The sequence below is a fragment of the Euleptes europaea genome, chromosome 17 (genome assembly GCF_029931775.1).
Source record: "Euleptes europaea isolate rEulEur1 chromosome 17, rEulEur1.hap1, whole genome shotgun sequence".
NCBI lineage: Eukaryota > Metazoa > Chordata > Lepidosauria > Squamata > Sphaerodactylidae > Euleptes > Euleptes europaea.
The window spans coordinates 36,267,347-36,281,007 of record NC_079328.1 but is presented as its reverse complement, the minus strand read 5'-3'; the positions used below and the strand labels follow the sequence as shown (position 1 = coordinate 36,281,007).

The following is a 13,661-nucleotide window of genomic DNA, read 5'->3' as shown; positions in this document are numbered from 1 at the left end:
CTGAAAGACAGTGATGTTCCGCCAGGCTTATGGTTGAGGACAGCGACAGTATGGATCAAGAGCCGGCTTCCTTTCCCTTTCCTTCCATTTCCCTCCGTGGGTCCTGTCCATTATCCACTTCCTTCTGTCCTTCCCCTTCCCTCCCTCTTTCCCTCTGTTCATCCGTCTCCATCCAGGAGCCAGCGTGGTGTAGTGGTTAAGAGCGGTGGTTTGGAGAGGTAGACTCTGATCTGGAGAACCGGGTTTGTTTCCCCACTCTTCCACATGAGCAGCGGAGGCTAATCTGGTGAACAGGGTTGGTTTCCCCACACCTACACATAAGGCCAGCTGGGTGACCTTGGGCAAGTTACAGCTCTGTTAGAGCTCTCTCAGCCCCACTTACCTCACAGAGTGTCTGTTGTGGGGAAGGGAAGGTGATTGTAAGCCGAAAAACCAACTCTTCTTCTTCATCATCCTCTTGCCGCCCCACCCCCCACCCCCAGATAGAATAACACCAATAGTGGCCATTGCTGCATGGTCACCTTGAAACAACATCCTCCCTAAGATGGAGTAGTTGGCTGCCTTTTAAGATGACTAGTTGTGTTTTAGACTGGTTTTAAACTGCATACTGTATTTTTGTATTTGCATGATGCTAGCCGCCCTGAGCTTAGCTTGCCGGGGGAGGGCGGGGTATAAATAAAATGTGTTATTATTATTAATTACTAGGAAAGGCAACCCCAATTTTGACTGCTGATGGTTCAAAGCACTGTAACAGAGAGGTTTACTCTTTCAAGGAACAGGTCACACTTTACATACCCTGTGATTCCTGCTTTACAGAAATGAATGTCCCTGCTGGGGAGGAAAACACATCTGCTGGGGAAGAGTCCATGGTTCCAAATTTTTATCTCAGTCTTAATTCCCGGCTCTGTCACAGGTCAACCAATGAGCTGCAGCAAATTCTAAGATCTGTCTTTCAGGACAGAGCTGCCTGCTTTATATAAAGGTGTGATAAGAATTCCAGGCAGATTGCAAAATCGTCAGCTATGAAGAGTGACTCGAGACAAAGCATACATACTTTGCTAAGTTCTTCAACTAAACTATCAATGAAGCCAGAGAGCACTGAGCCATTTACCTGGGTGAGACCCGGTTCACTTAAAACACTATGTTCTTACCTCTGTGCTCAGAACAAGTTATCTAGGCACTTAGCCATCATCAGGACGTGTAACAAAATCTATTTGCTTTGAATACCAAATTCCTGTACACTTTTCAAGCTTCACACACTTCAAGAGTTGGCCACAGAAAACCTAACTCTCTATCCCACCTCATTCACACATCTCATTCACTGGAACAATCAACAACATGCTAAGTGACCACACGCATTTCAGAAGCATTGCCTTATTCTTAATTAGCATTTTAATCATGCATGCTCTAACTGTTCATAAGGTCCTAGAACTGAAAGGCATCTCAACAAATATAGGTGCTAAAATCTCAAGTTGCTCTACCAAAATCCTCTGATTTAGTACCGGTAAGTCCAGTTCTTATTTGAATACCTAAAAATTATAACATGAAACTGTTTTAAAGGTACAGCTCTCCTTCCAGATGCTCTGACATTACATATTATTAACATCAGCAGAAGTGCATCTACCCTTCAACTAGTGATTAAGATGGGAGACTTCCTTGTTATGTTCACTGGTCAATTTGTCTTCTAACAGGCTTTCCCCCCAGAATCAAGGGAACTCTATTGTGCTTGTTCATTTTGGCCAAGAACTGCTTTTTTCCTGCCAAGTTGCCTATCGGGAAAGGAAAGCAAGTTATTTTATGTCAGCATCAGTAATGGCAAAGGAGATTTTTCTGTGTTGTGCCAAAGAATCTAGAGATTAATTTTAACACCAGCAGTTTGTCATTTGGAATAATAATATTCAACAGAGGAGCCGGAGTGGTGAGAACCCTGAACGGTTGCTGTTTTAATTTTTTATTCCTGTCATTTTTGTTGGAACTGTATACGCTTTTATGATTCATTGCAAGGCCATACAGTTGAAAAGCAGTTAATACATTTAACTATAGGCAAATAAATCTATTGGGTCCAGACTTTCAATACCCTGTTCCTAAACATTAAACCTCCATTGACAAGCATTCTTAAACACCAGAATTCCAAGAGTTTGTAAAAGTCAAAGTAAAATGGCTCCCGTCAGAAGAATCAGTCAACTCTACAAGTGGAAACACTTTCTTCTAATGCCAGCACAGCTCCCTGAGAGGTTGCCAGAGACTTGGGTGCCAGGGCAGAGAAGCCGTTGCTCTCATTCCATATGAGAAAACACGAAAATGGCTGCTAATGGGTAACTGGTAGCGACCCCCCCTTGGCTACAAGGAGACGCCGCACACATTCCAACCCTATTATAAACAATAACAAAGCATAATATAAGTGCTAAGTAACTCATATGAAAGAATCCAAGTCTTCTATAAACATTGCATGCCAGACGTGAAATGCTAGTTATGATAGTCACCCATCCCTATTCATGTTCTTTATTGTATTACCAATTCACTCCCTTTCTACAGAATAGCAGCTCTTATACAGAAATGACCGTGAATGCTGTATTTTCTGTATAACATTTTTTCAAGGATAAGTTTGTTTAAGTGTGACTAGTTTTGTCCACAGTCAATAGGTTGTGTTGTGAGATAATACATTCAGTGAGTTATATTTTATAAAGTTTAACTCACGATCCAGCTATACTGCTAGTTCTATTTAACTGTATAATACCGTTTCCATCCAAATAATATACTCTTTGATTTACTACAAAGGGTTGTTTATATTGTCAGCTTTTACTTTTCCTACATCTCAGATGGCAAATACTAAGATAAATGTACTTAGATAGCAAACGATGCAGCACTTTGCAGCTGTCTCTTAACTTCTGGGTGAATTCACAATTTAGCTTGTAGCAAACTAACGGGCCAATCTAAGCAGAGTTACCTCCATCTAAGTCCACTGACTTAAATCAATTTAGAAGGGTGCACCTCTGTTTAGGATTGTACTGTAAGACATTTATACCTCTATATTCCACAAATATGCCGATTTCATACGGGAAGGAAATTATATGTGCATTTTAAATTAAAATACCAAAACAAGTTTAGGGTTGATAAGAAAACAATGCACATATTTCAATTTTGCACATAATGAAGATTTTTTCCCAGAGGGAAAAAGGGCGTGATGTTTTTTCTATGGCTTTGAAATTTCTGAAAGTAAGTTTTACATCTCTACCAATACCCTGCTAGGCAGGCGGAATGTGAATATGTTGATATTAGCGGCACACTCATATCAGAAGACATGGGTGCTTATCACAGCTTGCCTCTGGCCACAGAAGAACGCAGAATTTCACCCCTGAAAGAGGACAGGGAGGCACAGTGGGGGCCTCTTTTCATTGGGAAGTCAGTTGTCTGTATGTTTAGTTGCCTCTTAAGACTACTGTTCTTTTCACTACTTTGCCATTGCCCCTTTTTAGCTATTTCTTGAGGTTAATGTCCTTTGGCTTTCACTTGCCACTACAGATTGCTGGCCCTTGCGCTGGTATGAACCCTTTACCTTGCAAGATACATTCTGTGCATATTCCTCCATGGAGATGATGGACAGTTTTCCAGCTGCCAGAAAATCCTTGATGATTCTACTCACGTAAAGAAAGGAAGTACTTATCTGTGGGCCTGGGCATTAGGCATTAAATCCCAACAGAATAACATTTCAGATCACTAGATCATTCTGCACAATACCTACTGGGTTAAATAAGCTAATATCACCCATAATGACAGCAATGTGCTACACACAGAACCATACAAATCGCAAGGATTCCTTATCTGTCGGTTTTGTGAAGAATTATCACTTGCTTGAGGACATTCCCTCCAGGATACAGTTATTAGCCTGCTTTTTAGGGGCCTCATTCTTCAAAGTCACCATTTCAGTGAAATATAAGAGAAAAACCTGACCACACAAGTGCATTTCAAAGGTAGCCATGAACTTGCTGGGTACCTATAGTTAAAATTATTGGCCTTTCAACATCTAATCTATACCACAAATATGGTGACACAGGCCTACCTTTCAGGGGGAAATATAAGGATTTCAGAAACAATACTTAGGAAACAATAAGAGCTATCATCATGATGACATTTACCATCTCCTCCTGCATTCTCCTCTGATCTATTGAACTGATTTCAACATTTGCAGGCCTCTGTTGGGACTGACTGTTATCAGCTACTCCCACCAAATCTGTTATCTGAATGTTTCCTGACTGTACCTACCATGCTACAGACAATGTATCATCCAAATCTGATCAGTTGTGCCAACCAAGCAGTGCCCCAGTTTCCTGAGAAGTTGCAATTCAGCTTACACTCAGTGGATTTACATAAGGATTTACGGTCAAGATTTAATTTTAAATTACTTTATGTGGTAATCTTCACATTGCTACAGGCTGCAAAGTTTTGTGGCGATCATGGGCATTCTAAGGGAATCCCCCCACCCCATTAAACTCAGTTAATGTCTAACAACAACTTTGGACAATTCCAGGAATTTAATTTGCCCCTTCCCCAAGCACAAGCAATTTAAACAGTGTTGTAACTAAATTTGGTTTAGATGCTATCTGCACACCAGAGACATAGTAGCTGCTTGGTTGCATCATCAGGATTAGCCAAACCAACATTTTTCTTAACACACATATCAGAAAGGACCTGTGTCCACAGTTGGATAACATATGCCGGGGGGAAGAGGAATGCAGACATGGCTCCCCTCCAATCCAACCCCTAAAATGTCAATCCAATCTAGTGGCCATAAAATGCACTTCTTTATATTGCCATGTTATTACACAGAAATCTTGTAATAGGCATACTGAGTACCAGCCAGGTCGTTTGCATTGGGAATGACCAGTAACAGATAACTGAGGAATTGAGTAATATCTGGGGTAAACCTGATACACCTCATGTGGCAATCTCCAGGGATTTTGCCATTTTTCAAAAGAACAACCAAAATTCCATACACTGCAAAATACATCTCATACTATTAAAATTCTGCATGCAGTACTGGGCCCAGATTTACGTGGGGTGGAGGAAAACACCTAACCAATGGCCTAGGTTTTATATAGCCTCTTTATAATCCAAGGGGATAATCCTTCAACACTGAAAGTCAGATCCTACCCCTGACACTATGCAATGATTAAAGAATATTCTGGAACTTGCTGACCACCAACGTGCTGTCATGGTTAGAGTATCAGATTAAGCTCTTGGAGACCTAGGTTTGAATTCCCTCTCTGCCATGGAAGCTTGCTGGGTGCCCTTGGGCCAGTCACACGCTCTCAGCCTGCCCTACCTTACAATGTTGTCATGAGGATAAAATAGAGGAGTGGAGAACAAGTCAGTAAGCTGCTTTGGGTCTGCACTGGGGGGAGAAGATGGGGTATATATAAAGGCAAAAAGCGAAACAGTAACTTTTGCCAAAAAAGAAGAGCAAGCTATTTCAAGGAACCTGGCATGAGTTCCTTGATCTCTTTGAGGATTAACTGTGTATTTGCGTCTTCCAATGCGTTCATAATTTTAAAATAAAAAAAGACATTTTCCCAACATCAACAGGCATGCTTTCGCTTTACTGTTTTCTGTTTCAGGGTGAAACTACTTTGTAGTACACCCATGCTTATTCAGAAATGAATTTAGAAAAGCAACAGTATTTCAATAACCACTGCTGTTTGGTGCAGCCATAGACCTTTGGTTAACTGGTTAGGTCTTAATATATCATATAACCAAATAAGCTGCTACAGGAACACCAGATGCAATTTAACCAGTTCTCAAGTTCTCCTGTCATCATTTCCACTAACTGGTAGAGGTTTATCTTTGCACTTCTGTGTCTGAAATTCTCACAATCTTAAAAAGCATTCAAGTTTCATGGCCCATGATACTAAGCTGATATTTGGTCCTGTTTCTTTTGCAGGGAAACTATTACACCTTGGAAATAATAAGCCAGTGTTCATGGAGTAGGTAAAGTCCATTCTTCCTTTCAAACCAGAAATAACTACACACACAGGCATGGAAGGAACCCACATTTCACACACAGGCACAATGGCCTGTTATTCTAGTTCCCCTGTTTTGAAAGATAAATAGGTACGATATATCCTGGTTTCTGACTCCAGCAAGCACAAAGAACTCCAAACAAAACAAGCCACATGCCACAGATGTTCTTCTTTTATAGGAAGTTTTTCAGGCTGTAATAGAACGATGGCACCAAGGAAATCTTAACAGAGCAACAGAACTCTAAATCCCAGATTGGGTTTGCCTGGTGAAGATCAAAGAATACATGTAGTTTGACATCAAAGAACACAGGTTGGGAGGTTTTCTTCTGGGTCTGTACAGTGAGGAGGAATGCTCCAGGGTGAGGGAATTTTTGCAACTCACTGTTCCTGACAATGCTTTTCCTGTATTGCATCTAAGATACATTAGCAAAGCAGACTCTGAAGCCGAACACATAAAGCTAGCTTATACTGAATCAGATCATTGGTCCATCAAGGTCAGCTTCATGTACTCAGACTGGCAGTGGCTCTCCAGGGTCTCAGTCTGTCTTTCACATCACCTCCTACCAGATCCTTTTCCCCCAAACTACAGATGCCAGCGATTGAACTGGGAACTTCTGCATGCCAAGGAGATGCTCTACCACTGAGCCACAGCCCCTCACCTCAACTCTGGTTTCAAAAAGTCTACCAGCAGCTCCTGCTACTTTGCAATTCTACATCTTTGGTTTATCTGCAGGAAGCATAAACAACAAAAAGTCACTGAACTACAACCTACCACTATTGTGCCAAAGAAAGAATGGAGCTCAAGATAACACAAGGATATATAAACTGAACTGCAACTTAACATACAGGGCCTTGGAAATTATATTCAGGATGCCAAGAGAGAAGATGACTCGGTCAAAGCACAATACCAATGCATCCTCTTCCAGATATACTAAGGGGGGCTTATAGCCCTTATCTCCCCCCACTCTACCCTGTACATTTTATTCCATGGGTCAGCACCTCGTCTGGATAGCACCCTAAAGTGGAACTGGTGAACAGTACAATTTAGTAATGCCTAGAGGAAGCAGCTGCTATTGTAGTTGTTGTTGCTTCAAGTGCAGCTGGCATCTGATTTCTCAGTTTAGCAACAGATTCGAAAACATTGCTAAGGTACCATATGAGGAAACAATATTTAGGAGAGGCATTTCTTCTGACTCCACAGACTTACAGAGTCACTGGTTTGTCATCAGCCTTGGGCCTGAAGATGTGATTTGATCACTACTGTTGCAACACCAAGCAACAGCAATACCCATTCTTCAAGATGCAACCAAGTCCACCTCCCACCGAGCAGTTTTTTCTCCTCCTCTCTCATAACTATAAACTGCTGCTCTTCACTGAACAGAAATTTTCTGACAAATTGAGAAATACTCCTCTCGGAAGGGTTCCACACCTGTCCTTTTAGTCCTGGCATTCATACTGCATTTTTGGGAAAGGCATTTTTTCTTCTTATGAGCAGGCTCAACAAAGCAGTATGAACTGCAAAGATTCCACCAGAATTATTAATCATTGCCTCAAAGCTACTTAATCTAAAATAAGCAATAGTGTTATTATGGAAGAGTACCCAGCTTGCTGGGGTTAAAGGGAAGATGACTGGGGAAGGCACTGGCAAACTACCCCGTAAACAAAGTCTGCCTAAAAAACGTTGGGATGTGACGTCAACCCATTGGTCAGGACTGACCCGGTGCTTGCACAGGGGACCTTTACATGGAATAATACTCTGAAGCAATGTTTTGAAGACTACAGCATAAGGGACCACAAGGAAAAGTATTTCCTCATGATGCTTTAATTGATGAAAGTAGCCTTTATTTCCCTCCTAACGGTCAGGGAATTATTTATCTGCAATTCACATTATCCTGTAAAGCTAATGGCCCATCTATGCTCTCCATTTGTGTTTACACATGCCTAGCCACCCACATCCTGTCTCTTGAGCAAGTACCTGCAGAGAACTCCTGTACAAAATTGTTCTAGACCAAGAAAGAAGTTAGCCTAGTTCTACAGTGGAACTTTTCCACCCCATCCCTTAAAGCCACTGCCATATTTGATTTGCGTCTTAACACACAAACAAGTCACATTGGAATTTTAAGACGTAAGCTTGGTATAATTACCCATAACAGACAGCAAAGGGAGCAGCTTAATAAGCATGCTTCATCTATATACGTATTACTGGCTTGGCATTTAATTGCAGGAAGTCAAACCGGTTTTTTAACTTGAACTGAAGTTGAACCTGAACTGCAGTTGCATCCGAGCCTGAATCTAAACCAAAATAAGAACTGATTCAGCTTCCTATCTTAAAATCAATCTGGTGCAACTTCCTTCTTGTTGGGGTGTGGTTACAAAGACTGAAGCCCCCCTTTCCCCGCTTCATGCCACCTACTTGATACACAAGAAGACTGAGACACCCCAAAAGTTAGAAAGACAAATAACCCAGGATGAATTAGAAGCCCACACTTACCCATCTCTACCTTTACTGACTATCTTCACTTCAAAGTAATAAATACCACAGGCTGCAGGGATAGGGTGGGTGGCCCTGACTGAGGCAGCATCCTTGTGATTTTTCCCATGTCCTGCAAAAAAAATGGAGGGGGGGGGAGAAAAAAGGCAGGAGAGTCAAGAGACCTTTCTGCTCCATTGTGACAGCCAAACGACTTCAAGTGGGGAGGGGGGAGAAAAAAAGGCATGAGAGACAAGAGTCCTTTTTACTCCACAGTGACAGCCAAATGACTTCAAATGGGAGGGGGGTCCTTGCAAAATCCAGATTCACTGTGCATAGAAGCCAAAAACAGGAAGAGAAAAGGAAGGGCTCCTACACTGCACCATGGAAGAAAAGGCAGGGAGACAGCATACCCAGATCTCCCTTTGTCTGTCCTCTGTAAGGGATTGAGCAAAACAGATTGAGTATGGCGAGATCAGGTTAGCAGTGTAAAATGAAACAGTGGGAGAGGAACAGAAATGGCCTGACATCGAGCCGTGAACTGAATAACCACACCTCCAGTTCTTGTCAAAGGGTTGCTGGTAAAAGGGGGTTAGAGAAACCAACGGCAGGGCAAACCCCCCACACCCTTTTCTGTCCCACACAGCTCCGTCACTATCACCAGAGAAGGGCAGCCATCCCTTTGCACGCCCCACCCTACGGCTCCCCCCTTCACCCTCAACGAAGCCACCTCCCCAACGACGACCCCCCCACACACCGCTCAAGAACGGCTCCACACAGGCCCAGCACGCCCTGACAACGCCCTCCCCCGACCACCCTTCCTCTCCACCTCACTCCCGGCTCCTTCGGGATCCCCAAACCCACCCCCCCATCCCTTCATCTCAGATCAAGCTAGGCCACTCCCAACACCGTTTCCTTGACAATCTCACCCCCACCTCCCAAAAAAAAACCCCCACCGTCTCACACCCACTTCCTTCAGGATCTCAATCCCCTCCCCCAGCTCTTCCTTCCCCACCCAGTCTGGCACGCTGCTGCCCACCCTTCATCCACCCCCCCAAAAAACCGACCCCCCCACCCGAAATCCTTTATTGTTCTTCAGCCCAGCCACATCTCCCCCCAGGGGACCCCCCCGCCCCGAGTTTTCTCCCCCCTCAGCCCATCCCTTCCTCCCTACCCCCCCCTCCCGCTACCTTTGTAGTGAACGCGCAGGTTGCCTTGGGAGAGGCCGATATAGTTATACTTGTCCTTGGGGCTCCAGGCGCGCGGCAGCGGCGTCTCGGCCTGGTTGACGGCCGGGTAAAGGCGTCGGAGGCGCTGGCTCAGCTCCTGCTCTTCTGGGGGGGGAGGCGGCGGAGGTGGGGGTAGCGCCGAGTCTCCCCCAGGTAAGCTGCCTGCACCCGCGTCCGCCATCTTGGAATCACTATTGTGTCAGCAGGAGGGGGAACGGGCCCCGTTTCCCGGTCGTCCAATGGGAGGCGGGCTCGGCCACAATGGGGCCCAGGAGCACGCCGGGAAAGCGAGTCGCGGCAACCCTCGTGACCCGCGCGGCTCTATGAGAGAGAGGACTACAGATCCCGAGGAGGATTATGAGGCAAGGCCACGCCCACTTGCTGTGCCGCAGGGAGCGCCGGGATAGCGAGTTCCTAGAAAGGACACTGCTCTGTAGACCTGGTAGCCCAGCATATCTTTAATCTTCAAAGGCTGCAGACCTTTCTTCCCACCCCAACCTAGGACCGCCAACTGCGGGTTGAGAAATTCCTGGAGATCTGGAAGTGGAGCCTGGGGAGGGCAGCAGCGATGTGATGCCACAGATTTGGCCTTCTGAAGCTGCCATTTTCTCCAGGGAAACTGATCTTTGTAGTCTGGAGATCTGTCATAATTCTGGGAGAATTCCAGACCTCGCATGGAGGCTGGCAACCCTATTCCCATCCCATTAAAAAATCCAAACAGACAGAGGATTCTGGAGAACTCAAAAGCTTGCATGTTTATTGTGTTATTTTGGTTGATCTTAATAAAATGTATGGGGAGTAACCAGTAGTAGCGGGGTGTGAAAGGCCTGAATCTGAGATCCTGGAGGGTTGCTGCCAGAGTAGGCAGTACTGACCTTGATAGGCCAATGGTCTGACTCAGCATAAGGCAACTTCATGGGGTAGCTGTGCTAGTCTATTGCAGCACCTTAAAAACTTGACATAATTTATTTCAACATGAGCTTTCCTTGGTTAGAGGCCACTTCATCAGATGCATAGAGTGTATATCCAGATGAGCTGTATTTATACTTAACAGTTATGAGCGACAAGAAGATGGGAGTGGAGAGATACTACTTAAAAAAAAAAAAGCTCATACCCTGCCAGAAATTTTGTTAGTCTTTACGGTGCTACTGAACTCTGGCTCTTTTCTACTGCTACAGACAGTCTAACACGGCTACCCATCATGCTCTATCTACATAAAAAAGTGAGTTTGAAACAATAACAAATCAAATATAATTCAGTCCATTCAGAGTTGATGAGGACCACACCCAGCCTGTAGATGGATGGGTAGGACAGGATAAACATCAAATCAGATCCCATCAAGGAAGTTACAGTGTGAGGCATAATACTCAGAATTAATTACCAGCCATGAAGGATGGGTCATACTAAGGTATCAGCACTTATAGTGAGTGAGGGAACCCAAGGCCTTATTTAAGCCTGGGGGGAGATAGTGTTGAAGCCTTTGATTAATCCTAATTCAGGACATTTGAATTGGATCCTCCCTTTGAAATTCTTTAGTTCAGCAACTGTATATCCTGGAAATTTATATGTTCCCTTACTGATTTTTGGATATTATGACTTTTAATGCACAACATCCAAGTTCAATCTCTGGCATCTCCCATTGAAAAGCTAGATTTGAGTCCAGAAGCACCTGGACTCTAATCTAGCTCTTCTATTGCAGACCAACAAAGCTACCCAATGAAACTATCCCACTGAAAAGAGTCAAATAGTAGGTGATATGAAAGACCTGTACCTGAAGCTGCCAGCCACTGACCTTAATAGATCAAAAGTACCATCTTAAGCTGAGTTATGTCCTAAATCCCGTTTAAGTCAATGGGCATAGAAGTGTGCAAGTCTGCTCAGGATGGCCTACAGTGGTCTGACACAGTCTCCGTTATGTATTATTTGGGTTTTTGTTTTGGGGTAAAGCCTTTCCTGTGCACACTTACCAAGCAGTAAACCCTACCAAATACAGCAGGGCTTGCTTTTTAATGCATGTACAAAGGGACAGGAGCAACATGACTACAGTCCAATTGCTGGTTTCATGAGGGAGAACCCACTCCCAAAACTGCGCACAGTGGGTTTTACTTTGGGTTGCCAACTCTGGGTTGTGAAATTCCTGGAGATATGGGAGTGGAGCCTGATGAGGACAGGGTTTGGGGAGGGGTAGGACCCACTGGGGTATAATACCAGAGTTCACCCTCCAAAGCAGCCATTTGCTCCAAAGGAACTGATCTCTGTTATCTCGAGATCAGTTGTAATTCCAGGAGATCTCCAGGCCCCACCTGGAAGTTGGTAACCCTAGTTTTATTCCCAGTACACATGTACAGGGTCTGGCTATAAACTGAACCTGTAATAAAATGGACAGAAATATTGGTACTTTGCTGCAGCATGGTGTAATAGGGTCCCATGTTTGGGTCCCATGTTCACCCCTGGGGAGGGGGAATAATTGCTTCACTTACCACCACCACTGCCCCAACATACACCACCTGCATTCACACATCGTTTGATGCTGTGCTCCTGTAGCAAACATTTGCAACAGGATTGGCTTGTCCACACAGGAAAATCCAGTCCCAAATGATTGCTATCCTGCAATGATGTGTTTATATTGCAAAGTTGCTGAGCTACAGCAATCACTTCCGTTTATTTTTCTCCCCCCTTTGTGGACAAGCCAATGCACGCAGTTGCAAACGGGTCGAGTTCCCAATAGGCAGAAGAGTCACTTTGGCAGAAGAAACTCTTTCCCCTCACAACTGGCCTTGTCATGTCAAGTCAAGTTTATTAATACTGTCTATTTGACCAGCCAGAAGTTAGTTTATCATATTGTCCAACTTGATAAAACTGTAAAAACTGTTACAAATGACAAAAATTGATTTTAAAAATCTGGTATTAATAAGATATACAAGATTAGTGCACGACATAAAAGTGGCTTGCCATCTTAAGATTACTAAAAGTATAAAAGAGTTTAACAGTTTTTTCCCCACCCTATTTTTGCATATTTTAATTGCAACGGTGCAGAATTTAGCAGTGGGGAGTGAAAGAGGAATCTCTACCATCAGAAGCTTCTTGGACAGGAACTCAGCCGATTTATCTGGGAACCCACTGATCAGGGGATCAATAAGTCTAATACCAGCCCCATGATAAGATGGACAGCTGTGTAATGTATGCAATAAACCTAGAGAGTTAAGTGGGAACAGCAGAAACCCAGAACTGATAGTCCTATTGGATCGCAGTTTGAACCCACCAATTAGAGCACGGGAGGGGGGGAAAGCGCAGGCTATCTGAGGGCATAAAAGTAGGGCAAGGGTCTTTGTTCCCAGTTCACCATTACGGGGTCCTGCAATAAAGATGTTGTACCCTGACTCAGTCTCTCTCATCATGTTCTGCTCACGCTCAGTGCCGGATTTATGTATAAGCTAAACAAGCTATAGCTTGGGGCCTCACTCTCTTGGGCCCCCCCCAAAAAATTAAAGGAACAAAAAACTTGGATATACATTTCACTATTAATATACTTCTTAATTGTATTTCAGTTCAACAATTACTTTGATAAAATACATATTTTGTTATGTGTTAGTCTGTCTGCAGTAGTAGAAAAGGGCAAGAGTCCAGTAGCACCTTAGACTAACAAAAATATTTCCTGGTAGGGTATGAGCTTTTGTGAGCTGTGCTCACGAAAGCTAATACCCTACCAGGAAATATTTTTGTTAGTCTTTAAGGTGCTACTGGACTCTTGCCCTTTTCTACTACATATAGCATATATTCAACACAAAAAACAGCGACAATCTGTTGTTGACAAAGGACAGCTGGACATATAAAGGGCCCCATTACCTTCAATAGCTTAGGGCCTCATAAAACCTAAATCCGGCCCTGCTCACGCTACACAAAAAGCTGAACAATACACGTTCGATGGTTTCCATGTCACCTGTC

The 13,661-nt window shown here is 43.8% G+C and overlaps 1 protein-coding gene across 2 annotated transcripts in view; it reads right to left on the bottom strand.

The window, feature by feature from the left end:
- RANBP10 (RAN binding protein 10) overlaps nucleotides 1–9,903 on the bottom strand; it is a 51,964-nt gene extending 42,061 nt beyond the window's left edge. For both annotated transcript variants that reach the window (XM_056862819.1, XM_056862820.1), the window contains exons 1-2: nucleotides 9,678–9,903; nucleotides 8,509–8,620 (exon numbers count right to left, since the gene is read on the bottom strand). In XM_056862819.1, coding sequence (XP_056718797.1) covers nucleotides 8,509–8,620; nucleotides 9,678–9,897 — 332 coding nt within the window. In that variant the 5' untranslated portion in view covers nucleotides 9,898–9,903. The remainder of the gene's footprint in view (nucleotides 1–8,508; nucleotides 8,621–9,677) is intronic.
- Nucleotides 9,904–13,661: the final 3,758 nt, after the last annotated feature.